The sequence below is a fragment of the Delphinus delphis genome, chromosome 5, assembly GCF_949987515.2.
Source record: "Delphinus delphis chromosome 5, mDelDel1.2, whole genome shotgun sequence".
NCBI classification, from domain to species: domain Eukaryota; kingdom Metazoa; phylum Chordata; class Mammalia; order Artiodactyla; family Delphinidae; genus Delphinus; species Delphinus delphis.
Window position 1 is genome coordinate 120,068,370 of NC_082687.1, and position 24,839 is coordinate 120,093,208.

The 24,839-nt window shown below is 34.9% G+C and overlaps 1 protein-coding gene across 1 annotated transcript in view; it reads left to right on the forward strand.

Moving 5' to 3' along the window:
- The window catches only part of BLTP1 (bridge-like lipid transfer protein family member 1), a 204,572-nt gene that overhangs the window by 109,164 nt on the left and 70,569 nt on the right, over nucleotides 1-24,839 (forward strand). The window contains exons 37-49 of the mRNA XM_060013201.1: nucleotides 513-724; nucleotides 3,989-4,140; nucleotides 4,602-4,752; nucleotides 4,920-5,072; nucleotides 6,701-6,941; nucleotides 8,038-8,180; nucleotides 11,219-11,438; nucleotides 11,895-12,053; nucleotides 13,641-13,816; nucleotides 16,535-16,710; nucleotides 21,987-22,693; nucleotides 23,122-23,367; nucleotides 23,871-23,964. Coding sequence (XP_059869184.1) covers nucleotides 513-724; nucleotides 3,989-4,140; nucleotides 4,602-4,752; nucleotides 4,920-5,072; nucleotides 6,701-6,941; nucleotides 8,038-8,180; nucleotides 11,219-11,438; nucleotides 11,895-12,053; nucleotides 13,641-13,816; nucleotides 16,535-16,710; nucleotides 21,987-22,693; nucleotides 23,122-23,367; nucleotides 23,871-23,964 — 2,830 coding nt within the window. The remainder of the gene's footprint in view (nucleotides 1-512; nucleotides 725-3,988; nucleotides 4,141-4,601; nucleotides 4,753-4,919; nucleotides 5,073-6,700; nucleotides 6,942-8,037; nucleotides 8,181-11,218; nucleotides 11,439-11,894; nucleotides 12,054-13,640; nucleotides 13,817-16,534; nucleotides 16,711-21,986; nucleotides 22,694-23,121; nucleotides 23,368-23,870; nucleotides 23,965-24,839) is intronic.

The following is a 24,839-nucleotide window of genomic DNA, read 5'->3' on the forward strand; positions in this document are numbered from 1 at the left end:
GAGTGGGTGCCCCATCCCAATTGCGTAAGTGGAGCTTAATGAAATTATTGTGTGATTCAAAACTAGCAGAGCATCTAGACATGTAAAATGCCTGAGCAAAGCAGTGCATAGTTCAGAAAAAATTCTCAAATAAAATATAAAGCCTCTTAACTTTTGGAAGTTTGCATCTTTGGAAACTGGATCTTTGATTAGTAGAGCCTTGCCATATACGATGAAAATACTGTAAATCCTTTATTCCGCGATACTGACTTATATTTATTTTCTTTTACATTACTGACTAATACACTAAAATAGGAAGGCTGAATTGTGTATAAGACTTTTAGGCTTAGTTATGTATAATAGTAGTGTATATGCCTGTAATTCCTTACCTGATATTGCAATATTATATCACTTTTATAGATAAGGGCAAAGTTTTGGTGAGAAAAAAAATCTTCATGCGATTTTTATTTTTTATTTTTATGGATATGATAGAGTACAGTGTTTTTAATAAATAAATTCTTTCATTTGGATAGGAGGAAGACAGTCTGGTGCTGTTTTATATAATACTTTTGGAACTATGGGTAAAGCTAATGTCACGGAAAGGGGTGGAGTGCTGACATCCAATAATTCTTCTGATTCTCCAACTGGCAGCGGCTATAATACTGATGTCTCTGATGATAATCTTCCTTGTGACCGAACAAGCCCTTCTTCAGACTTAAATGGAAATTCTGTTTCCGATGAACAAGTTGGTGAATTTCTAATAATAATAATGATTTGGGAAAATAAAATAGAAAACTACATACCCAATTCACATTTAATTTCTGGAGTATATTTCCTTGTCTTTCCATGTTGTGGATTTTGCTTAAATGGTAGCCAAGGCATCTTGGTGATTATATTCTACTAGAGCATAATTGCTAAAATGTAGGCACCATATTATAGATATATTTATATCTGTCATAGTACCTAGCATAATATTTTGCTTATGTTAAGTACTTAATTTTATTTGTTGAATTAATGAATTAATAGAATTTCAGAAAAGCAGGCTTTATTTTTATCTTATTTGAAGGATTTTAGCAGAATTCATTTTTTAAATAAACAGTTTTGTTATTGGTAGTATTTCATGTAAGTTTAAATATTTTTGTCAATATCTACCTATTTCATTTGGAAGCCTGAAGAACACCTTACATGCAACTCATTTATTATTTTTATTGTATAATTTCATGGTGATGAATATAGTAACAGCAATAATGAAAATATTCAAAATTCTAGACTACAGAATAGTTGTACTACTACCTGATAGGTGACCTTGGGCACATTTTTTTTTTTTTTTTTTTTTACTGTCTCCTATGTTTCTGAAATAGGAGTATTATAATGATATTGACCTAGAGTTGTGGAGATTGAAGGAGGCAGTACATATGAAAGACCAAGTAAGAACTTGGTAAATGTTGTTCTTAAACACACATAACACTTCTGATCATTTGGAAATTAGACCAATTGAAGAGGAAAGAAACCACCTTTTAACTAAGAAACGTGTCATGGGTATCTAGTATGCATTGGCAAATCACTCTTGAACCCAGGTTTCTGGGAATTTATTTTTGAAAAGATTATTTTGATTTGATGCATAGTAAAGGGTTTTAATCACAGTTTTCTTGTGAGGTCTTTGGAAGTATTTGAGAGCTGGGTGGGGATTAGCACTTCGATTAAGGAAATTAAAATATATAGCAGCTGCTCACTGAACAAAGAGCTCGGAAGAACCTATCTGTTCTTTCCTTCTCCTTCACCTTCTAAAATACTTGACAGAAACTCAGGTATCTTCCTGAATCTCTCTGATCCTGTCCTCCTTGGTGGAAGTCCTCGAATTGTGTAACGTTGCTTTCTTTTGGTTCTCTGACTTTTCTTGGTCCATCTCCTTATGCAGTTCATTGTCCTTCATAAATGTGGGTGTCCCCCCATGTTCTGTTCTTGGCTACCCTTCTTGCTCTTTGTCCACTCCCTCACTTGTTTCATTTCCTAGTCCAGGTCCATAATTTGATGACACTGCTCCTTCCCATCAGTTATGCCTTCAGCATCAACCCTTTACTGAGCTTCAGAATTGTATCCAATGGCCTTTTAGATATCATCATTTAGATGTGCCGTAGGCACCAAAAATTCAGTCAGTCTAAAACCAAGGTTTTTGTTACTTTGCTTCACATGTTGTTATAAGTACTTGCTTATTATCTACAAGCCCCTCTCCTGTTTTTTTTTTTTGTTTGGTTGTTTGTTTGTTTTTTGCGGTACGCGGGCCTCTCACTGTTGTGGCCTCACCCGTTGTGGAGCACAGGCTCCGGACGCGCAGGCTCAACGGCCATGGCTCACAGGCCCAGCCGCTCCACGGCATGTGGGATCTTCCATGACCAGGTCATGAACCTGTGTCCCCTGCACCGGCAGGTGGACTCTCAACCACTGCGCCACAAGGGAAGCCCCCCCTCTCCCGTTTTTTAAAGTTCAAGTTCCTCTAGACTGTCTTCTGTATATTTGTATATGCTCAGTTGCCTGGCTCACAGCCCTTGTCTGAAATCCATGGGCCAGATGTATTTGAGAATTCAGATTTTTTTTCTTTAAAAGAAAGGTAATATGCCGTAGCCCTATATTGCCCCTCTCCCCTTCCCTCTCCCTACTGATAACCACTAGTTTGTTCTCTATATCTGTGAGTCTGCTTCTTTTTTTGCTATATTCACTAGTTTGCTGTATTTTTTAGATTCCATTATAAATGATTAAGACGTGCAAACTATTATGTATAAGCTACAAGGATATATTATACAACACAGGGAATATAGCCAATATTTTATAGTAACTATAAATGGAGTATAACCTTTAAAAATTGTGAGTCACTATATTGTACTCCTGTAACATACAATATTGTACATCAACTATACTTCAATAAAAAATAAAATAAAGGTAATATGGTGTGTGTATAAGCTACGTAAACTCCTAGTGGAATCTGAGATAGCACTACGTCTTGAAATATTTGAATATTTCTACAGCAAGACATGAATGAAAACACCAAGTGGGATAAATAATCTCTTACAAGTTCATATCAGATTTTGATGCCACAAAAACAGATTTAGATTTTCAGAATGTTGTGGATTTTGGAATTGCAGATATGGGAATGTGGACTTATATTTAGTGCCTGCTGACTTTAAAATTACTAGGGTCTATGGTTCACATTGTCTTGTAACATTTAGGATTTAAAGCTGTTTTGTGGATACTTTTCATTCCTCAGTCATCCCACAAGAAAATGCCAATCTTTTCTTTATTTTGACCAAGAATATCTAAAAATGAATTAGAAACCTATTAAACAGATATAACAGGCAATGGATTTTGTTTGTTTCTTTAATATTATGCTTCTTACCTCCCTGCATTCTGAAGAGTGGTGATTACATGTTTAAAAAGTATTATTCCTATTTCTCAATACAGATTCAGATTACTAGCATCCAGGATAACTAAGAATTTTTTATTGTATAGTGTTATCTATTTGAACATAGGCTATAATAGTATTTCTTATGGCACTTTATTTGGAAGTTTGAAATATTCTATTAAGATAGAATGGAAAATAGATTGCAGTAGGAAGCAGAAGACCTTAATGCTGTCACTCATTCTCCAACTTAATAGTTGTATGACCTCTGGCAAGTCATAAAACTTCTTTCTCTCATCTAGGAAAAGAAACAGTATCCCTAAACAAATGTGACTGAATGAAGTGATTGAGAGAAACACTTTAGTTCTAAGATCTCTGATTTATGGTTCGTTATAATGCAGTGTTTTTCAGACTGTGCTCCCTGGAGCTTCAAGGATCCATAGGTATTTCTCAGAATAAGGATTAGGCTGAGCAAGGTTTATGTTACCTGTTTTATATCACGGTGTTATTATCTGTAGAACTTGATTTGATAGGAAGGTTTTGTTCGTAAAACACTCTGTGCTAGTGGTTTTAAGGGACTATACATTAATGTTTTTGGTACTCTGTTTTATATAGGATGAAGGAGTTGAATCTGATGATTTGAAAAAAGATCTACCTTTAATGCCTCCACCTCCAGATTCCTGTAGCATGAAGCTGACCATCAAGGAAATTTGGTTTAGTTTTGCAGCTCCCACCAATGTGAGATCTCCTGCACATGCATTTTCTAGGTAAAAAGTTTTAAAAATATATTACTATCCCTTGATGTTTCTTTATTTTAAGTAACATACAATTCTGTTTCATGTATTTTTTGAATTGTTTTTCTGATATATCTAGTATTAGGGTTGCCGGTTTCTTTTCCATCTTTCCTACTTCATACTTTCTATAGACATTATTCCCAATTTGTTTGACCCTTCTTCTTTCCTAGGGTTTTAGTTTTATTTTTACATGTCACCCTGCCGTAAGCTTTTTATATACTCTTTTCACCTCTAACAGACTCTTATATTTTTCTTTATTTTCTGTTATCTATTCTTTGCATTTCCTACTTATATGTTCAGAATTTATCTAGTGGTCAAAAGGAAAGGTAATTTTGCCTAACTAAGATAGCCACTAAGTACAGTAGATATGGGAGATTGTTTGAAATACAAATCTTAACACTTGTTTTTATAATTTTTTTTTTTCATTTTAAAAGGCAGCTAAACCTTTTAAGCACTGCAACTCCAGCTGTTGGTGCATGGCTTGTTCCCATTGATCAACTCAAGTCATCCTTAAACAAATTAGAAACCGAGGGAACCTTGAGAATTTGTGCTGTTATGGGATGCATAATGACAGAAGCATTAGAGGTATGTCTTTCAACAATACAAGGTATCATACAAAGTTTATTATTGAAAATGATCCCTTATTATCATTGTTGGAAAACATCAGACCTGCAAGTTCTTAATTTCTAGATATCTTTTGTTTGTTGTATCTTTGCTGTGTCATTCTGAATCTGTTGTTTTGCTTTTCACAGAATAAAAGTGTACATTTTCCCTTAAGAAGTAAATACAACAGACTTACAAAAGTTGCCCGCTTTCTCCAAGAAAATCCTTCATGCTTACTGTGTAATATACTACATCACTACCTGCACCAGGCAAACTACTCCATCATTGATGACGCTACAATGGTGAGTTACCGGAATCATATGTTAGCTTTAAAAAAGCCTCTATTCTGTTGAGTAGCCGTTGACCCAGAAGGTTTGAGATGAGTATGGGAAGTCCAAAGGAGAAATGTGGTTAGAAATCCAGGCTATTGACAAGCTTGGGCTCAAATTAATGGCTTGGGAGTTGCCAGCATGAAAGCGTTAGAAGCTGCGGATAAGGATGAGCCTTCTAGGGATGATATGTTGAGTGAGAAACTGGTCAGGGATGGATCCCTGATAAATACCAAAATTAAAGGAGCATGGAGAGGGTGCATAGAGGTACCCAGAGTGCTGAGGAGGGAAAAGAAGAGGTAGAAGGACCAGGAAAGAAGGTTTTAGAAACCAAAGGTATAAAGAATTTCAAACAAGAGAGTAATCATTAGAGTCAAATTTCACAGAAATGTTTAATAAAATAAGGACTAATTAATGATTGAGGGGGGAATATGTAACTGTACGAATAAATACAGTATATCTCTGCACTAGAAAAGCACTATGGAAGCACATGATTAGAGGCTTAGAGCTTGAGGATCTCCCTCTCCTCTCCAAGTTTCTGGTCAATAGAGAATACACAGGAAGCTTTAGCCAAATTAGTCATCAATGTATCAGTATTATTAATGGTCAGTCAAGCTCCTGATAACCTCTAATGAAAGAATCTGGAGTAAATTATGGATTTCATAAAGGTACTTAGACCTGAGGCTGGTATAGTGCTTTCTACTCCCATCCCGTGAATTGAAGACTGGGAGATCCACAGTGCAAGTTTAACTTGCCCGTCTAGTCACAGGCAGGCACTTCCCACGGATGGATGCTGTGCCGGGATATGGTTTCCATGTAAGAGGAAGAAACACAAGATGACCCTCCTTACTTGAGTCTAGGAGTGAAAGGACAGGCTAAGGGGCCTGATGTTCCTCAGAAAGTAAGTGAGGTGATTCCTGCCACCTAGTAAATGGCTCTCTTCAGTCAAAGCTATTATTCCTAATACAAGGAATTGTAGGAAAGGGGAGAGGAGTTGCACATTTTCTCCTTAGGCTAAGGCTCCAATAGGCAAATTTTCTTTCGTAAAATCAGCACCATGTGGAATAAAATATATTCTAAATTATGTAATTCTTACTGATCATATATTTAGGTTTCAAAGCAGTTACAAATCCTTCTGTGTCTGTCATTTAACTATAGTAATTTATTAATTTTTTAATGTTAAAATAGAGGTGGTTACCTAATCTTTGAAAGAAATAATTTCCTCTTTGCTTGATGAATATTCCAGGTAGCACAAAATACATTTAATTCTTCAGTTGAGCAAAGCAGGCGAAGTGCTTTGAATGCTTCTTAAGGAGATTCCCACTTTACACCCCATGTTTAGTCTCTTATTTACCTGGTACTGCTGGGTTGTTTATGATAGAAAGATGCAACATTGCGTTTAGCGATTGAGTTCTATAGTCAACTTGAAATAGTGACTCTCCTGTGTCAATTTGGACAAATTACTCAACATATAAATTCCAGTTTCCTCATCTCTAAATGGGAGTTATGAGATTTAAATGAATAAATATATGCAGAACACTTAAATAGTTACTATTGTTGTTACAGTAAGATTACTCCTAACCATGTCATTGTTGTTACAGAGTGATGGCCTTCCTGCTTTGGTAACTTTAAAGAAAGGTTTAGTTGCACTGGCTAGGCAGTGGATGAAGTTTATTGTAGTGACACCAGCCTTTAAAGGAGTGAGTTTACATCGACCAGCTCAGCCCCTGAAACCTCAGTCAGCTGTGCACTATGATCATGAAGATGGGCTTGGGCTGGACAATGGAGGTGGTCTTCAAAGTGATACCAGTGCTGATGGAGCAGAATTTGAATTTGATGCAGGTAATTTTGTAAATATTTTTGCTAGATACTATGTGCTTGGTAACCTAATACTTGTGATAATTTTAATAATTTTTGTCCCAAATTTGAAATGTCATGGCTTAATTATACAACTATGATTTGTATTAGTCCAAATAAGTGGTAATAATATTGGAATCTTTATACAGACTTGACTTCTAGGTTTAATTTTGTGAAATACAGAAGATTTCTTCTCCTAATCTATCCAGTACAATTAACAGACATCTTTGTATAACTAGAATGTTTTGAATGAAACACATGAATTTCTTTTTGAAATTTATATTTTTATTTGTCATGCTCCCTGTACCAGTCTTTTAAAGATTTGAATTTTACCTGGTGCCTGTTTGATTCTGAATTTGTATAATGTTTAGAGGTATGCATTTGGCCCACAATTCTGTCATTATACTGACTGTGCCAGAACATAGGCAGTAGATAATGCATTACAGAAATAGACATGCACACTTAAATGCTTTTTCAAAGGATAATTTTTATTATTATCATGATATATAGTACTCAATGAAAATTTATCTTGTGATATTTTAAAAAAAAATTAAAAGTACCATGGAAAAGGATAGTAGTCTTAAAATTAGAGCTTTCAGAACATTTACATATAATACTTTACCGAGCTTTTAAAAAATAAATTAGAAAAACTTTGTATTTAACAAATAAATATGTTATGTGTAATAGGTTGGATTTTATTATTTAAAAAAATTTCAAGTCTACCCCAAAATTGAAAGAATAGTGCAGTAAACATCCCTTCTAATTATCGGCAAAGGCCTAGGTTAATCTGTGAACGTTTCGTACTTTCTTCAGCATAGTTGAATTAGTTTTTGAACTCTGTGCCATTTGGGTGACATGTGAAAGACTGAGCGGAAGCTGTTTGTTCCTTTCTTGAGACTGAGTGAGAAGACTGGGGTTTGAAGAATAAAAGACAGAAGAGTGAATGTTATAGCAGAGTGCACAATCAGTTTTTCAAGAAATATGAAAAGTTGAGTTTAGTTATACCACCAGGAACATTGGAGTTGTTGTTTCAAGATTATATGATAATCTATAGCCCACTTATTGTTTTGAACTGTTTCAGCCACAGTCAGTGAACACACAATGCTGCTGGAGGGAACAGCCAACCGGCCTCCACCTGGTAGTTCTGGACCTGTAACTGGAGCTGAGATAATGAGGAAACTATCTAAGACTCATACCCATAGTGACTCTGCATTAAAAATAAAGGTACATTGTTGCTGCCTTTGGTTAGAGTTACTTAGACTTACAGAGAAGACCTAAACTTCTGTTATCTCAAATGTAAATATTAGGTATTTGCCCTAAATATTCAAGTAGTGTTTTTATGTTGAAATTAACATGATTAGTAACTTTTAGTTTACACATTTCTTTGAAAATTATATCAACAGTCAGTAATTAATATTGAACAAGGACTACTTTAACTACCAAGCCTTAGGGCTCTCTTTTCAACTTATTGAATATCGTATTCAATAAAAAACAATATTGAAATGTTGATCAGCTTACAGTTATTAGTTTTAATGAGAAGTTTTATAAGTAGTACATGATCAAAATACAGTTTGAGTTAAGCTAGTTTTATGACTTTAATTACATTTTTTTTGTTTTAAGAAATTTAACCAGTGCTTGATAAAATAAGACATATGGATAGCAGAGTGGTTGACTGCCACTCAGGAGTCAGACTGCCTTGGTTTCAATCCTGCCCCTGCCACTTAATTGCTTTGTGACTAAAGTTTTTAACTGCACTGTGTGTCAGTTTCCTCATATGTTAAAAATGGAGATTATAATAGTAACCTCCTTCAGAAGGTTGCTGTAAGAAATAATGGAGTTGATACATGAAAAATGCTTAGAACAATACGTGGCTCATAGTAAGCACTTAGTAAGTTATTTGCTGTTGTTGTGAGTTACTTATTTTTTGGTAGTTTCCTTTTCTGAGCACTGGAAACAGTAAATAGTGAATATTTTAACTTCCGTTGACAGTCTGGGTATAATCTTAAATTAATAATTAATACCAAGAATCCATTAGGTAAATTGTATTTTTCACTATATTGAAATATAAAATTTCTACACAGAAAAAAAGTATTGTAAACAAAATGGAAAGACATATGACAAAGGGCTAATTTCCTAATGTGTAAAGATCTTTTCCTAATCACTAAAAAGGCACAACCAAATAGAAAATAAAGGCAGTTCACAGAGGAATTCATATACAAATATGAAAATGTATTCTCTTCTAATTAAAGAAATGTAAATGTAAAATAAAATGAGATTCCATTTCCACCTGTCAGGTTGAAAAATCTGAAAGTTTAATAGTATATGTTGGTGAAGATGTAAGAAAACAGACACTTTCTTACGGTACTGGGTGGGAGTGTAAACTGGCATAACCTCTTTGAAGAACAGTTTGTCCATTTTTAAATGTAAAATTTTAAATGTAATGCCTTTTAGCAGTATGTCTATGTCCGGGAAGTGATTCTAAAGAAATGAATGCTCATAAATGCTCAAGAACATGAGCACTTATGAGCTCATGAGCACCTCAAATGACTATTTGAGGACTAATAAATTAGTGCACCCTCGTATGGATGCCTACTATGAAGACTTCAAAAAGATAAAGTAGGTCTCTAAGTGGATGTGGAATGATCACCAAAGTGCACTGGTTCAAGTAAAAATAAAGTATAGGACAATATGTATCTGTGTGTTAAAAAAGGATAAATATGTATATATGTGTTTATATAGTCAAATTATTTATATAAGGATAGATAAGAAATGGTTAAGAGGACTTCTTGGGGAAAGGGTCTAGCAGACTGGAGCTCAGGAGATACTTTTTATTGACTAGTCTTTTGTGCTTTTGAAAGTTTTATTTTGTGTAAATATTGCTCTTTTAATTAAAACATTTAATTTGATATACATTTTTTTAAAGTTTGGGCTATAGGCTTATTCTATTTCTGCAGTATAGTTACAAGGCTGGGACACTTTTTTTTTTGCTGTACGCGGGCCTCTCACTGTTGTGGCCTCTCCCGTTGTGGAGCACAGGCTCCGGATGCACAGGCTTAGCGGCCATGGCTCACGGGCCCAGCCGCTCCGCAGCATGTGGGATCTTCCCGGACCGGGGCACGAACCCGTGTTCCCTGCGCATGGGCAGGCGGACTCTCAACCACTGTGCCACCAGGGAAGCCCTTGGGACACTTTAAATTCTCCACCCCTTAATCTGTCTCAGAATTTTTCCTGATTTATAGTTTTTCCAGATGCTCTGATCATATTTAGGTATTTGTTATTTTTTTTAATTTTTATTTATTTATTTTTTTATTTGGCTGCGTTGAGTCTTCGTTGTTGCGTGCGGGCTTTCTCTAGTTGTGGCGAGCAGGGGCTACTCTTCGTTGCAGTGCGTGGGCTTCTTATTTGCAGTGGCTTGTCTTGTTATGGAGCTCGGGCTCTAGGCGCATGGGCTCAGTAGTTGTGGCTCGTGGGCTCTACACTGCATGTTCAGTAGTTGCAGTGCACGAGCTTAGTTGCTCTGTGGCATGCGGGATCTTCCCAGACCAGGGATCGGACCCATGTCCCCTGCATTGGCAGGTGGATTCTTAACCACTGCATCACCAGGGAAGTCCCTAGGTGTTTTCTATAATGCTGTTCTCTCTCAGAAATGTTTTTGAGCATTCCTTTGTTTATGGATTACAGAAGTCCAAAGAATTGAAATTAAAAGTGCTTTGTTTCAGATCTCTGCTTTTCAGGATCTTTCTGTCTGCATGGTCTTTCTTTGTACTGTTTTAAACTGATCTGGAATTCCAGTCTTAGATGTGACAGAACAGATAGAGATTGGACAATTGTGTAATTTTTGATTTTTTTTGCTTTTCTTCAGAGAATTGCTGGAAATTCTTTTTGGTATATTAGAGCTTTACAGAGAATCAGGTCTTAACACAGAAATTATTATCAGAGTACCAAGAAGAGTAGTATAGTATGAAGAATTTTGGGATAGACATCTTACCACCAGACTCCCTCTTCAGATTTTAAAGGGCATTAATCATTGTTAAAATTAAATGAATGATAATAAATGCTGTCCTTTGTATTGTACTGTAGAGTTATAAAACATTATTACATACATTTGGGATTCACCATAATTCTAATAGACACAAACTGTTTAGATAGACGCAGTTGTTTTAATGTAAACAATAACTAGTAATAAAAACAGTGAGTAGTCGTGGTTATCAGTAGTCATTTTTATGTGCATAAGAAAGAGCCCCGTGTTGTTCCTTTTATAGGGCATTCACCCGTATCATTCTCTGAGCTATACCAGTGGTGACACTGCCACAGATTCTCCGGTGCATGTGGGACGTACAGGCGTGCCAGTTAAGGAGAGTCCAAGGAAGGAGAGCCTACTCAGCTACCTGACTGGAAGCTTCCCAAGCTTGCACAACCTCCTGGAAGGGACCCCTCAAAGAAGTAGTGCTGCGGTGAAAAGTAGCTCCCTAACGAGAACAGGTATATCCTTAGTTTTGACAATTATAAGCTTACTTCTGTGGGAGATTAAGAAAACGAAAACAGGACTTAACGTTTATTTAGATATATACTTTGGTTGCATACCTAGTCTTTTGTATTACACCTTATCTTTGAGAAAGTATTTTGGAAAACTGTCCTGCTTATAACCTGTTGGTGTCTCATGCCCTTAGTTTGCATTTTTAAATTGCAACATTTGCTATTACTATCAACCTAGGCATGGTGTGGAATGCTGTCTAGGCCAGCCAGCAGTGAATTTTTTCCCATTACGATAGCAATAAATTATTTATGAATGCCTTAATATCCAAATACCAGCATCGTGCAGTGAGTTTAAAGACATGCAAAAGGCAGATAATTTAACCTGACTTTTCAAAAAATAAATCACATTTTCTGCTCCTTAGTACATAAATAATACTATACTCAGTAAAACTTTATTTTCAGGAAACACAATGGCCACTGATATGTTATCTGAACACCCTTTGTTGTCTGAACCATCATCTGTGAGTTTCTATAATTGGATGTCAAATGCTGTGGGTAATCGAGGAAGTGTGGTGCAAGAATCTCCTGTTACAAAATCAGGACACAATAGTCTCCCAACAGGTATTGAGCTATCACGTTATTTTACTTAACCATCTAAGGGGTACATGTGAAGTTATGTTAAAATCCTGTTTTTCAGAGGATGGTTAAAAAAATCTCAAACGTTTAAGTACTGTTTAGTTGAAATTGGCTCATTTATGAAATGCCTTTGCTAATATTGCAATTGAGAGAGTCGTAAGCAGTCTCTCAGTGTTCTTGTGGAAAGGCAAATATGTCAAATGCGAGATTATATATAATTTAAAGAGTTTAAAACTTCCATTTAATGTGTGTGGTTTAATTTGCAAAACACCAAGAGGAGGTAAATGAAAAAATGCAAAGTATAATTACAGCATCATGTACCTACAATACAGAAGACACTTTCAGCTTATCCAGAGTCCTCTGAGGCATAATGACAAGCATCTATATACTCTTTATACTTAAATATTTACTTAAATATTTAATTAAATCTGAAGGAGTACTAAAAGGAATAAAGTAAGATTCTTGCCCTCAAGGAGGGAAACAAATGAGGAAAATTTATTAATTTTAAAGGAATATTTATATTCCTTTATTTATAAGCAGCAGAAAAACAGGCAAAGGATTCACAAAGAAATATTGGTGGCTATTTCCAGTAACATAAATGAAGCCACTCTTTCTTTCCTATTATTTTGTGTTTTTCCAAATTCACTAGATGCATTTATTATTTCATTGTAAAAATGTGTATATATTTTTTAAAAGAATATGTGAAGTAGCCTTTGAACCGTTACTGAGGGCAGCTGAAATTAATCTGTGTAACAGCTATTGGATCACTTGTAAATTTTCTTCAGACAAAAAATATGAAATTATGAAAAGTAGTTGATATATGACTACTTACTCAGTCCTTTTTTTTTGCCAGTGCATGGACCACTTTTGAATCTGGAACTGATCCTAGTTGTGACTCTTAAGAGTACTAAGACGTGCTAATTCTTAGTATTGGCCCTTGGTTGAGGAAGATAGAAGGATGGTGCTTTTACCAGCTCCCAGCACTTTTCTGGAGCTAGTCTCACTACTCCATAGAGTTTAAATTTCAGAAGAACCAGAAAGGAACATTTCCTCTCTATCACAGGTCCTTTGCCTGGCGAGTTAAAGGATAAGGGCAGTACAGAAGAAAGAAATAGTGCCATTTCATTTTTGTTCCACCTTGGGAAAGCATAGTGGGGAAGAAATTTATATGTGGGATTTTGTGACGCCTATGGCTTTTGTCCTGCTACAGCTGCTTTTTGTAGCCCTGCTACTGTCTATAATTCTGTTCCTCACTGCAAAGCTGATGGGATATCAAATGCTTTTCAAAGATCTTCCAGCCCTAAAGTTTTATATTTTGGAGTGACCGGCTCTAATACATACTTCCTGTACGAGGATGAGTGATATATTCTGAAAATACAGTTTAATTTCATTTTCTATTAATAAATCATGTCTGTAAAATAACCTGAAAGTGCTGTTCTTTCCCTTCTCAACTTAAATGGTCTGATAATACAATTATAATACAAGTTTCATAAGTTTACTTTGCTGTGCCCCTTTATGTTGTCTTCATTTCCCAGTAATTTAGATTTTATTTTTGAACACTTGCCCTTTTAGGTGTTGCACCCAATCTTCCTACAATACCCTCAGCCTCAGATTTCAACACTGTCTTGTCTAGTGACCAGAATACTTTGGATGGGACACATTCTCAGCATAGCACTAGTCAGGATGATGTGGTAGGTGTAGAAGAAGCCAACCAAGGGTTTCCTGCTGTACAGCTTGCTGATGCTCAGGTGAGCCAGTCTGTTTTTCCCTAATTATAGTGACCTCGCATTGAGCAGTACTTAGCAGCTAGAACCATCAAGTATGTGCACCGTGGAATTCTAGTGAAAATCTTTGTCCTTACCTGTCTGCCTAAAGCCTTCATGAAAAAAGGAGGAGCCTTTAAAAAGTACGTAGGTTAATTATAAATACAAATTAAGCATCTATAGATACTCATTAAACTGAAGAGTGGCATATAGTTAGTTGTCTTGTATAGCAACATTTTTGTTATTTGGAGATAGAGATTGGCAAAATAACATGACTAGAAAGTTAAATTTCATCATTTCCTATAGTCTTTAGTGCTATGTGAAGACTTGAGCGAGCAGTGGGGAGGCATTGAAGATTTTAGAGCAGAGGAGTAAAGTGCCTGGAACTGTACATGTGGAAATGTTATATGAGTAGCAATGTGTTAAATGGATTGAAGTAGAGAAACTAGAGGTGAAAAGATGAGTTAATGAAATAGTTCACACAAGTGGTAATGAAGCTGTTAGCTTAGATGGTTATGGCTTTGATAGGTAAAGGAGAAATACTGTGGAGATCTTATTTAATTGACTAAATGTAGGGAGTAGAGAACAAAATCCTTTGAAATGTACTTTCTAGTTTGAGTGACCAGAAGGCAGGTGGGAGAGTGGGATATGGATATTAAGAGGTGTTATTTTTTCAGGATGAAAGAGACTCGAGCATATTTTTTACTTAGGAGGAATTAGGAAGGTTCTGATCAAAAAAAAAAAAAAGGAAAGGAGGGTAAACTGATAGAGAAAGATTCAGGGAGGGATGAGAAGTGTTGGAATTTAGAGTCATTTATAGAGAGAGATACTTTTTGACATAAAAAGTACTTTTTCCCCGAGAATGTTTGGGAAGGCAATAAGGACAGTTCATAACTGTACAGGTAAGTTTGCAAATTGATAGCCTCAACTTTCTCTCACAATAGGAAGTGATTTATGTTAAGAAATGTGTTAGGCACTTTTAAACTTTCTTGAGATTTACTTCTGTAATACATTGGAGTAGTTTTTAGGGATTCTTTCACTTTTTATTAAAAGAGAGAGAGAGAAAAGAAATATTTTTTATGTCTATTTTGGCCTGTATATACATTCATTGTATTTATTAGCATCCAATACACATTTTTAGAGACAACTATACTATTTTACATGTAAGACTAAAATCTACCAGAGACATTAATATTAAGTAATACAATAAAAAACTGTGTAAGGTGATTTAGATATATGGAAAGGTTGGAGTGAATGTGAAAGAGAGCCCACCAGACTCCCAGAAGGATTGCCTAATAGTGCTGAGGGTCTAGTTATTTAGAACCTCTTGTGTCCTTAGTAGCCCAGCTATAGGAATAGAAGAGGATTGATCCAAAGCAGATGTAGCAAGAAAAATGAGGTGATGAAATGTAATATACAGTCTTGGAAGTTGCTGAAAAGGAGTTTAAGGCAAGATTATGGGGGGGGGGAAAGGAAGTCACATAACTTTGGAACTAAAGCATCGGTTGAGTTATCTGCATGGCCAAAGAAGCCATTCAGAATGATAAACTGGGATGGAAAAGAAAAGAACCAAAATACCAGGTGGGTTTGCAGGACTAACTAAGGGGCATAAGTAGATAACAAAGATTAGGAAAGGTGGAGGATGGTTTGAACCTTAAAGAGGGAAGAGCGTTTCCATTAGGATGAAAGAGCAAATCTAAGAAAGAGTAAACCCAAGAATGCATATGCCAAGCAGATATACAAGGGAGAGAAAAATACTCCCTAAGTTTCCAGTGAGGGGTGAATTGTTTGAATTCTCTCATTCTAGGCCTCCATGCTTTCACAAGGGTAGCTTGTTTTCCCGAGCACAAACAAATGAGATGATGTAGAGACAAGTGAAAGTGCAGACTTGAGTTTCATTGCATAAATGGCATTTCTCCATTTTGATAGATTTTTTAAGCTTCAGGAAAAGATCACTAAGTGAGAATGTGTGGTGAAAGAGTTAGAAGGGGGTCAAGGAAAGCACCGGATAGATAGCATCTATATTTAGGATGTGGAAGGAGGAAAAGGAACCATGCAGCAGAGAAGGAGTAGTCAGAAAGATTATAGTGATCTACTATTGCACACATATAGTTGCTTCTATTTGGGTTACCTCTTAGTAACTATGAAGTTCAGTTAACCAGAGATTTAACCAGAGTGATGTATTAATATTTCCATAGCATATATGATACTTAAAATGTAAAGGAAGTTCTTTGTCAGAAAATGTTATTTTGCAACCAAGTGATACCACTTAAAAATAGACCAGATATTAAAAATATAACATATGAAATGTTTTTATATTAACACAGGAAATTGATAGACTCTTTTGTGAACCTTTTATAGCATATTGTTATGGAAACACAGTAGATATTCAAGCCTTTTTTAAAAGTAAGAAGTAGAATGATTTAAACTAATTCACAATTTTATTTACCTTGTACTTTCACTTAAGTAGGATCAAGGCATCTTTGTCCTTATGATTAATTTGAAGATGAGTGGCACATAGTAGGTGCTCAAAAATACTGCTAAGTTTGAAGTAAAATTAGAGCTATATTTATTATACAAGGCCTTTTTTTTTCCCCATCACACTACAGTTAATAATATGTACTGAGGTAGAGTGTAAGAAAAAAGCCACAGTAAATGATGAATTGTTAAGTTGAGGTAATATAAATGTGTTATGTCTTTTAGGTTGTTTTCAAACCTCTTCTGAGTCATACAGGGATCCAGTCACAGGATGCAATGCCTCTCTGCTACCGAATGTACTTTGGAGAACACCTCTCATTTTCAGGAACTTTGGACTGCCTTAGAGCAGATATTGTGGATTCAGACACAGCCAAAGAGAGAAAAGGCAAAAGAGCAAGAAGGTGTCTTACGTTATCATTGTTTTTATGTAAAATTTTGTACAAAAGTTATAGTACCTGTTCTTTTAACTTTGCTTTCTTCAAGTGCTGATGCGGTAGTAATTTTAATAGCCTAATGAGAAGATAACTTCCATTTAACAGAAACAGTAGCCACATTTCCTTAAAAACCTGTTGATTTTATCAGTAGGTTATGAGGCCTATTTTTAGGCATATTTTTGTAAGATGTTAGTACATGTATGAGGGTCAGCCAAAGCACTTATGTTGATAAATACACTTTATTTACTGTTGCAGTAGTTTAATTTTTATGATCTTATGGATTGTAATTTTATATATTATTCTTAGAACTTCCTCCTAACCTCCTTTCTGAGTTGACTTGTAGCAGGTAGTATTTTCTGTTAGGAACAGAGTAGAAGTCATGCTGAGAGTATGGACTTGCTTTTCACAATAGTGTGGTACCATTAACAATGACCATGAAAGCTGAAACACTGCAGAAGTGACCTTAATGATTATAAAGATTAATGGGGAAAATTACCTTTGTTTTGTGACCTGGAAAAATGTTTATCAAAATATTAAAAAGTCTCTTACTGTTTATTATAAATGTATAGGAAAATGAAAAATATAGTAAAACTAATATTTTGTACATACAATTTAAAACCTTAGAAACATTGAGAATTAAGGTGTTTTATTTCTTTCTTAAAAACTCGTCAAAGGGTAGTTTGTATAGTCCTTACCTTCTTATCATCATGTAACTTAAAACACAGAATGAGCATCTTTTCTGTGCCTTAGCAAATGTCATACGCCATTCTCAGCAGTTTTCAACATTTTACCTTTGCACTTTCAGTGTCATGAAATATCTTCACTAGTTCTTTTTACTAGAAAGATTTTTGCCAACATCACTTTCTCTGGGATATCTTCATCCTTTTTGCCATGACCACTTCCTCTTTATGCTAGTAAGTTTGCCTTCTCTGAGGTCCTCTAGCTGCATATCTAGAGTTTCTAGAGCAGTGGAAGTGTCAACGTTTTCATACTCAGTTGTTTTCTTCTGTAACTCCATTTACTTTTCTAAACTTTATTTTTTATTGAGGTAACATTGATTTATAACATTATATAAGTTTCACATGTACAACATTACATTTCTACTTCTGTATACACTACAGCATGCTCGCTGCCAAACATTTGGTTTCCTTTTGTTACCATGCGTTTGATCTCCTTTACCCATTTTGCTCTCCCCTCCCTTACCTGAGCCCCTTCCCCTCTGGTAACCACTACTCTGTTCTCTGTATCTGGGTATTTGTTTTTGTTTGGTTTGGTTTATTTATTTTATTGTTTTTTGTATTCCACATGTAAGTGAAATCATATGGTATGTCTCTGTTTGACTTATTTCACTTAGCATAATGCCCTCAAGTTCCATCCATGTTGCTGCAGACAGCAATATTTCATCTTTTTTTATGCTGAGTAGTATTCTGTGTCCATTCATCCATTGATGGGCACTTAGGTTGTTTTCATATCTTGGCTATTGTAAATAATGCCATGATGAATATGGGGTGAATATATCTTTTAGAATTAGCGTGTTTGTATTATTTGGATAAATACCCAGAAGTAGGAAAGCTGGATCATAAGGTAGTTCTAATCTTAATTTTTGGAGGAATTTCTATACTGTATTCAATAGTGGTATACCAGTTTATATTCCCACCAACAGTGTATGAAGATTCCCTTTCTCCACATCCTTGCCCACACTTGTTATTTCTTGTTGATGATAGCTATTCTAACAGACATGAGGTGATATCTCATCATGGTTTTGATTTGTATTTCTCTAATAATTAGTGATGTTGAAAATCTTTTCATAACACCTGTTGGCCATCTATATGTCTTCTTTGGAAAAATATCTATTTAGATACTCTGCCCATTTTTAATCATTTTTTAAATTGAGTTGTATGAGCTCTTTATGTATTTTTTGGATATTAACCCCTTATCAGGTATATCATTTGCAAGTATCTTCTCCCATTCAATAGGTTGTCTTTTCCTTTTGTTGATGGCTTCCTTTCCTGTGCAGAAGCTTTTCATTTAGATGTAGTTCCATTTGTTTATTTTTACTTTTGTTCCCTTGCCTGAGGAGGCATATCAGAAAAATCTTGCAAAGACCAATATCAGAAAGCATAGTGCTTAAGTTTCCTTTCAGGAGTTTTCTGATTTCAGGTCTTACATTCAAATCTTTAAGCCATTTTGAGTTGATTTTTGTGTATGGTGTGAGACAGTGGTCTAGTTTCTTTCTTTCTTTTTTTTTTTGCATATGACTGCCCAGTTTTTCCAACACCATTTATTGAAGAGACTATCCTTCTTCATTGTTTGTTTATTGCTCCTTTGTCATAAGTTAATTGTGCATATATGTGTGGGTTTATTTTTGGGCTTTCAATTCTGTTTCATTGATCTGTGTATGTTTTTCTGCCAATATCAGGCTGTTTTGATTAATTTAACTTTGTAATATAGTTCAGAATCAGGGAGCATGATACCTCCAGCTTTGTTTTTTTTTTCTCAGGATTGCATTAGCTATTCAGGGTCTTTTGTGGTTCCATATACATTTTTTGTTCTCTTTCTGTGAAAACTGTCCTTGTGATTTTGATAAGGATTGCGTTGAATCTGTAGATTGCTTTAGGTGATATGGGCATTTTAACAATGTTAATTCTTCTAGTCCATGAGCACAGAATATCTTGCTATTTATTTGTGTCTTCAGTTTCTTTCAACAATGTCTTATGGTTTTTGGTATACAGGTCTTTTACTTCCTTGGTTAAATGTATCCCTAGGTATTTTATTATTTTGGTTTTGATTGTAAATGGATTGTTTTCTTAATTTCTCTTTCCACTAGCTCATTGTAAGCATATAGAAACAACAGATTTTTGTATGTTGATTTTAAACCCTGCAACTTTCCATTTACTTTTTATTGAATTTCATCACTACAATCTTATTTTGCTTCATTTTCATCTTTGCTGTCCAGATCCCTCTTACTTAACCATTTTTGTAAAATGTCATGTGGGTTTATCACAAGGAGGCAATATAACTACATGCTTTACTGTTTGTGCATGAAATGAAAAACAAATGTGCACTGACCAATCACTGACAGACTTTGACAGAAGTAATGTGGTTGGTCAGTGATCATGATGTATGTCTATTATTTATGTAGTGATTTGTGGACTGAAGAGCTAGCAGCAAGTTTATACTTTATGCAGTAAATTTTAGTTAAAATTTGAACCATGCTGTTGGGGTCTGGTGTTATTTAACTATAAACCATGGTAATTGCATCCATTCACATTGGAATCATCAAATCCAGACACCAAAACATTAATATCTGCTTACACTCCTGGATTAGAGTTTAAAGTCCTGAGTTAAATTTGTATTTCTATTTGCAGTAGCCTACTTTCATGTAAATATATACATACATATAAATATATATTAATATGTAAAAATATATGTGTGTATATATAAAAGTGGATGTATACACACATATAGTATATGTATCATCAGATATAATTAGGTTATGCATAATTATATATAATATGATTATATATATTAGATTATATTTATAGCCTACTTATTGGCCTGCTAAATGCCATATAATACTGCTACAGACCAGACCTTCATCTGACCACACTTCCCTTCTTATGTTCCCAAATTCTTTGAGTGACTTTGAACTTACTGTCTTTAGTCTAGCTGAACCTAACATTCCTTTAAATTTTTCTACTATCACACCACCTCTGAGTGCTCTACATTCTTATTACTAGACCATGGTTAGCTTTTATTTCTCAGATCTCCTGTAACTCCACCTTAGATCTTATTTATTAGGAAACTTTTGTCACAGTACACTTTTCCTGGTCATTAATTTTAGTCTTGTCTGGGCTTTTTTTGTAGCACATTGTTCATTCTACTAATTATTGTACCTTACTATTGGGTTATAGTTTCTTATATAAACATGTATAACTTTCCTAGACCATAAAGCCAGAACAGTTATTAAATCATTTAGCATAAGTCCTGGCATGTAGTATGTCCTCATAAATATTGGTTTCCTTATATCTTTGCTGTCTCCAGTCAAGATAGTTGAACATGTTAGGGGCTTAATAAATATTTAATTTTAACTTTACCCGTGTGGCTGCTTTTGCCTTAAATGACTGCTTCATTATGTAGCGAGATTTCTTCCCCCTTTTACTTGAATCTCCTCTGTTTAAGACTTTTTTGCCTCGCTTACATGTTTTCAGTTCTTGTTTTTGTAGTTTTGGATTATTTTAATCTCTTTTGAGTCTCTCTTCTATATCTTCTAATTCTCAAAATCTGATTTTTCCTTCTCTGATTGCACACTTAGCATCGATTATAGGCTTACTCTAAGCTTGTACATTTTCTTGAATTGTACCACAGAGTGGAGTTTTTCTTATTAAATAAGAAATACTAGCATTCATTAAGGAATTATTAGTCTCTAATTATAAATTCTTTAAGTCAAATTGAAAATATCAAAGAACCTTGGAGGGGTTTTTTTCTCCCAATAGAAAAGAATCCTATGTTTAATTTAACCTATGTGACTACACATTCATATTTTACATGGAAGCAGAGGGGAAAATATCTTTTTAAAATTTTGGTGCTTGAGGTTTATTGTTATTAGTAGTTGATTTATGAAAATCTGAGATATTTTGACTTTTTAATATTAAAATTGTCTATATTTCTACCTGAAAATTTTTAGATATGCAGAGGATTTGCCAAAATAACTTTTATAGAGGTTTTAAGTCTTTTGTGTGCATTTCTCATTTTTGTTTCAGTTGCTTTTCTTAGCACTTTCAACTTGGCAAGATATGCCAGCAGGGTTTCATTTCAAATAGCAAATCAAAATATATAAAGTGTGATGAAATTAAATATATAAACCATATATTTAACAGAAGAGTAGAGGATGGTTAAGGAAGATGTTCTAGTTGACCTACTATTGACTTTAAATTCTAAGACCATTGGGGTGTGCCATCAGATGGCAAGAAAAATTATTTTATCGTTTCACTGAAATCATTAATTAAGTCTGATTTTGACTAGTCATAGAGTAAGATCAAGAAGGAAGACTTAAGGCCCAGTTTCCAACTTATGAAAAAGTTGGAAAAACTTATTCTACTTGATCTCTTACTTAAAATTAGTTAAATGGCTTATTCTTCACCTTGGAGATTATTTTGCTAACAAGTTAATAAAGATTGTGTGGTTCTGGGAAAAAAGAAAACCTTGTCATTTTCTTTTTTCATTTTTTTCCACATTTTTAGGCAAGGCCATGTGAATCTTCCTCCACTTGAGTTCAAACCAGCATTGATGTTGGAAACCTTTAGCATCAGCGCTGTTGTAATGGAAAAGTCTGTGTGCACCCCTCAGAACTCTACCAGCGCTCTTTCTTTTCATGATCTCAACAAGCGTTATTATAATACCTTTCACTGCAACTTTACTATTTCCTGTCAGTCAATAAGCCAGCATGTAGATATGGCTTTAGTTCGTCTTATTCATCAATTTAGTACGATGATAGATGACATCAAAGCGACTCAGACTGACATTAAACTTAGCAGATATACAGCTGGGTCAGCTTCTCCAACGCCTACCTTCAAAACCAGAAAACATCGGGATTTTCGCTCCTCTGACTTCAGCCGCAGTTCTAGAGGAAGTCTTAATGGTGGCAATAGAGTAAATAATGCAAAGAACAAACGGACCAACAATGAGAACAACAAAAAGGAGTCTCGAAACAAAAATTCATTAGGAAGATCTGAAAGAAGAACTTCAAAAGTGTCTAGGAAAGGTTCCAAAGACGTGGTGGATCATATGACTATCCATATGGATGACTCTGACTCAATTACAGTGTCAGAACAAAGTGAGCCTTCAGCTGAGTGCTGGCAGAATATGTATAAATTGCTTAACTTCTATTCACTTATCTCTGATCCAACAGGAATACTGGAAAAATCTTCAGAAACATTTGGACCAGCAGGTAATGGCTATTTTCATATTTAAAAAATTTTCTGTTTAGAATAGCAATAATACTAAAAAAGACAAGTTTATTCATCATGTTTTCTTAATGTTATAATTGGATAATTGAAATGCAAAGAAATTGGCAGTCACCCAAGGAGAGAAAATAGTGATGGCGATCAGATATTCTGCTACCCCTTTTTCCCATCCTTCCTAACCCTTACACAGTATGCTCCTAAAGAATTCACACAGACCTGCTTTCAAACACCTGACTGTACTATTTATTTTCAAATATGACCATGGGAAAATGTTGAAAAATTTAAGAAATCATTTTGGTGAGGAAGAGGACAAAGAGAGCCAGTTTGGAATGTGCAGGAAAGAAAGGGCAGTTGATGTCCTTCCATTTTGCAGTTTTCACGTCTAAACCTGTATATTTCTGTTCACTTAAAGGAGTCCGGAGCCCTACAGAGCCAACGTGTAAAGTTGTGTTTGAGAATGAACAAGACAGGAACAGTTTGACTAGGACGCAGAGGAAGCGCAGCGTGGCAACTGCTGAGCCCCAGCACGTCACTCTAATAGTATTTGGGGTTGGCATGGTGAGCCGCACGCACCTGGAGGCCGACATCGGTGGGCTAACCATGGAGTCAGAGCTGAAGAGGATCCACGGCAGTTTCACACTGAAGGAAAAAATGAAAGGCAGGTGACATTCTAACCCTGGGGCGCGTTTTTTCTGAAGAAAGCCAGTGCCATGTCTCACAAATTCCTACTTGGCAATTTTTCTTCAGAGAATGGAACTTCTCGTTTATACGGATCAAGAGTGCTCGTGTATATAGTTTCTTTTTCTTATTCTTAACGTTTTTAAAATTCTTGTAAGTATTCTGTGCCAAGTTTTACTTCTGAGATTTAAAATGTCCTTAGGCTGTTTAATGTCATTAGGCTCTTTAGTGCATGAATAGCACGTTAAACTACATATTCAGCATCATTCCAGTTGTGACGTATAATACATATGTATATGTGAATGCATAGAGATAAAAATCTTCAAGGAAATTTTTTAAAAAGTCGTTTGGAAATAGTTTAAATTTCATTGTACCTTTAAAGTTATCTTTTGTCCTTGAACGTATTATGAATAAAATGACATTTTAATATGAAGTGCCACTCTCTTTCCAGAATTCATACACTTTTTTTTTTCACACTTTAAGATGTTCTACATCAAAAGATGACTGAGACATGTGCCACTGCTCATATTGGTGGGGTCAATATTGTGCTGCTTGAAGGGATTACACCAAATATACAGTAAGTGTGGTTTTTTTTACTATTCTCTTAAACTTGTTTGTTATAGTTTGACAGGAAACTTAAAATTCATTGGATGAATCCCGTACCTACTAAGTTTTGAGATTTATATTACTGAATGTTGCCAGACACTGTGATTCTGTCACTAAGAACATCACAAATGAAATGTTCTCAGAAAACTTATTTCTTTCTTTTCTAAAATTGGCCTACTGCCACCCCTCCACCCTAAAAAACTGACTCCCAGGACATGTTAAGATTGTGTGACAGGAAAAATGATTACAGTGCAAATTTCAGTTAAACATATGAGATGCAAAAGCTCACATAATTCAAATAGTTAAGTATTTAAAACAAAATTATAGTCAGAGAATATAGACTGTCTCTTGATTTTATTCTAACTGATCATTACCCATATTCATGCTGGGTTTCCAAACTTTATCTTGCCATTTTTTCATTTAAAGAATTTAACGATAAAGCCTATGAGACCCTTCTAATAGTATAGGTAAGCTTTCTGTAGTGAGTTTACCATTCTATATTGCTTTTCTTTTGACTCTTTGCTCTCACCTTTTCTTTATATGTGCTATTTGTGGATCTGTCCAAAATTGTTCTGATAATGATTACCTTTATACATGATACTTAGATCACTATTTGGTTGTCAGTACATTTAACCGTTGACTTTGCTCATACACTTGGGAGTATAAAACTTCATTCCTAACTTCCTTTCAGTGGAGCACTTTTATGCTATAACTACAAAATGTATTTTGATAATTTAGATCAGATTTTGAGGATTTGCTCATTCTTAATATTATAACTAGTTAATGTCCTACTATTGTCCCTTAAAGCATCTATCATGCTAAATACTGACTAAATAGAGGATTTGG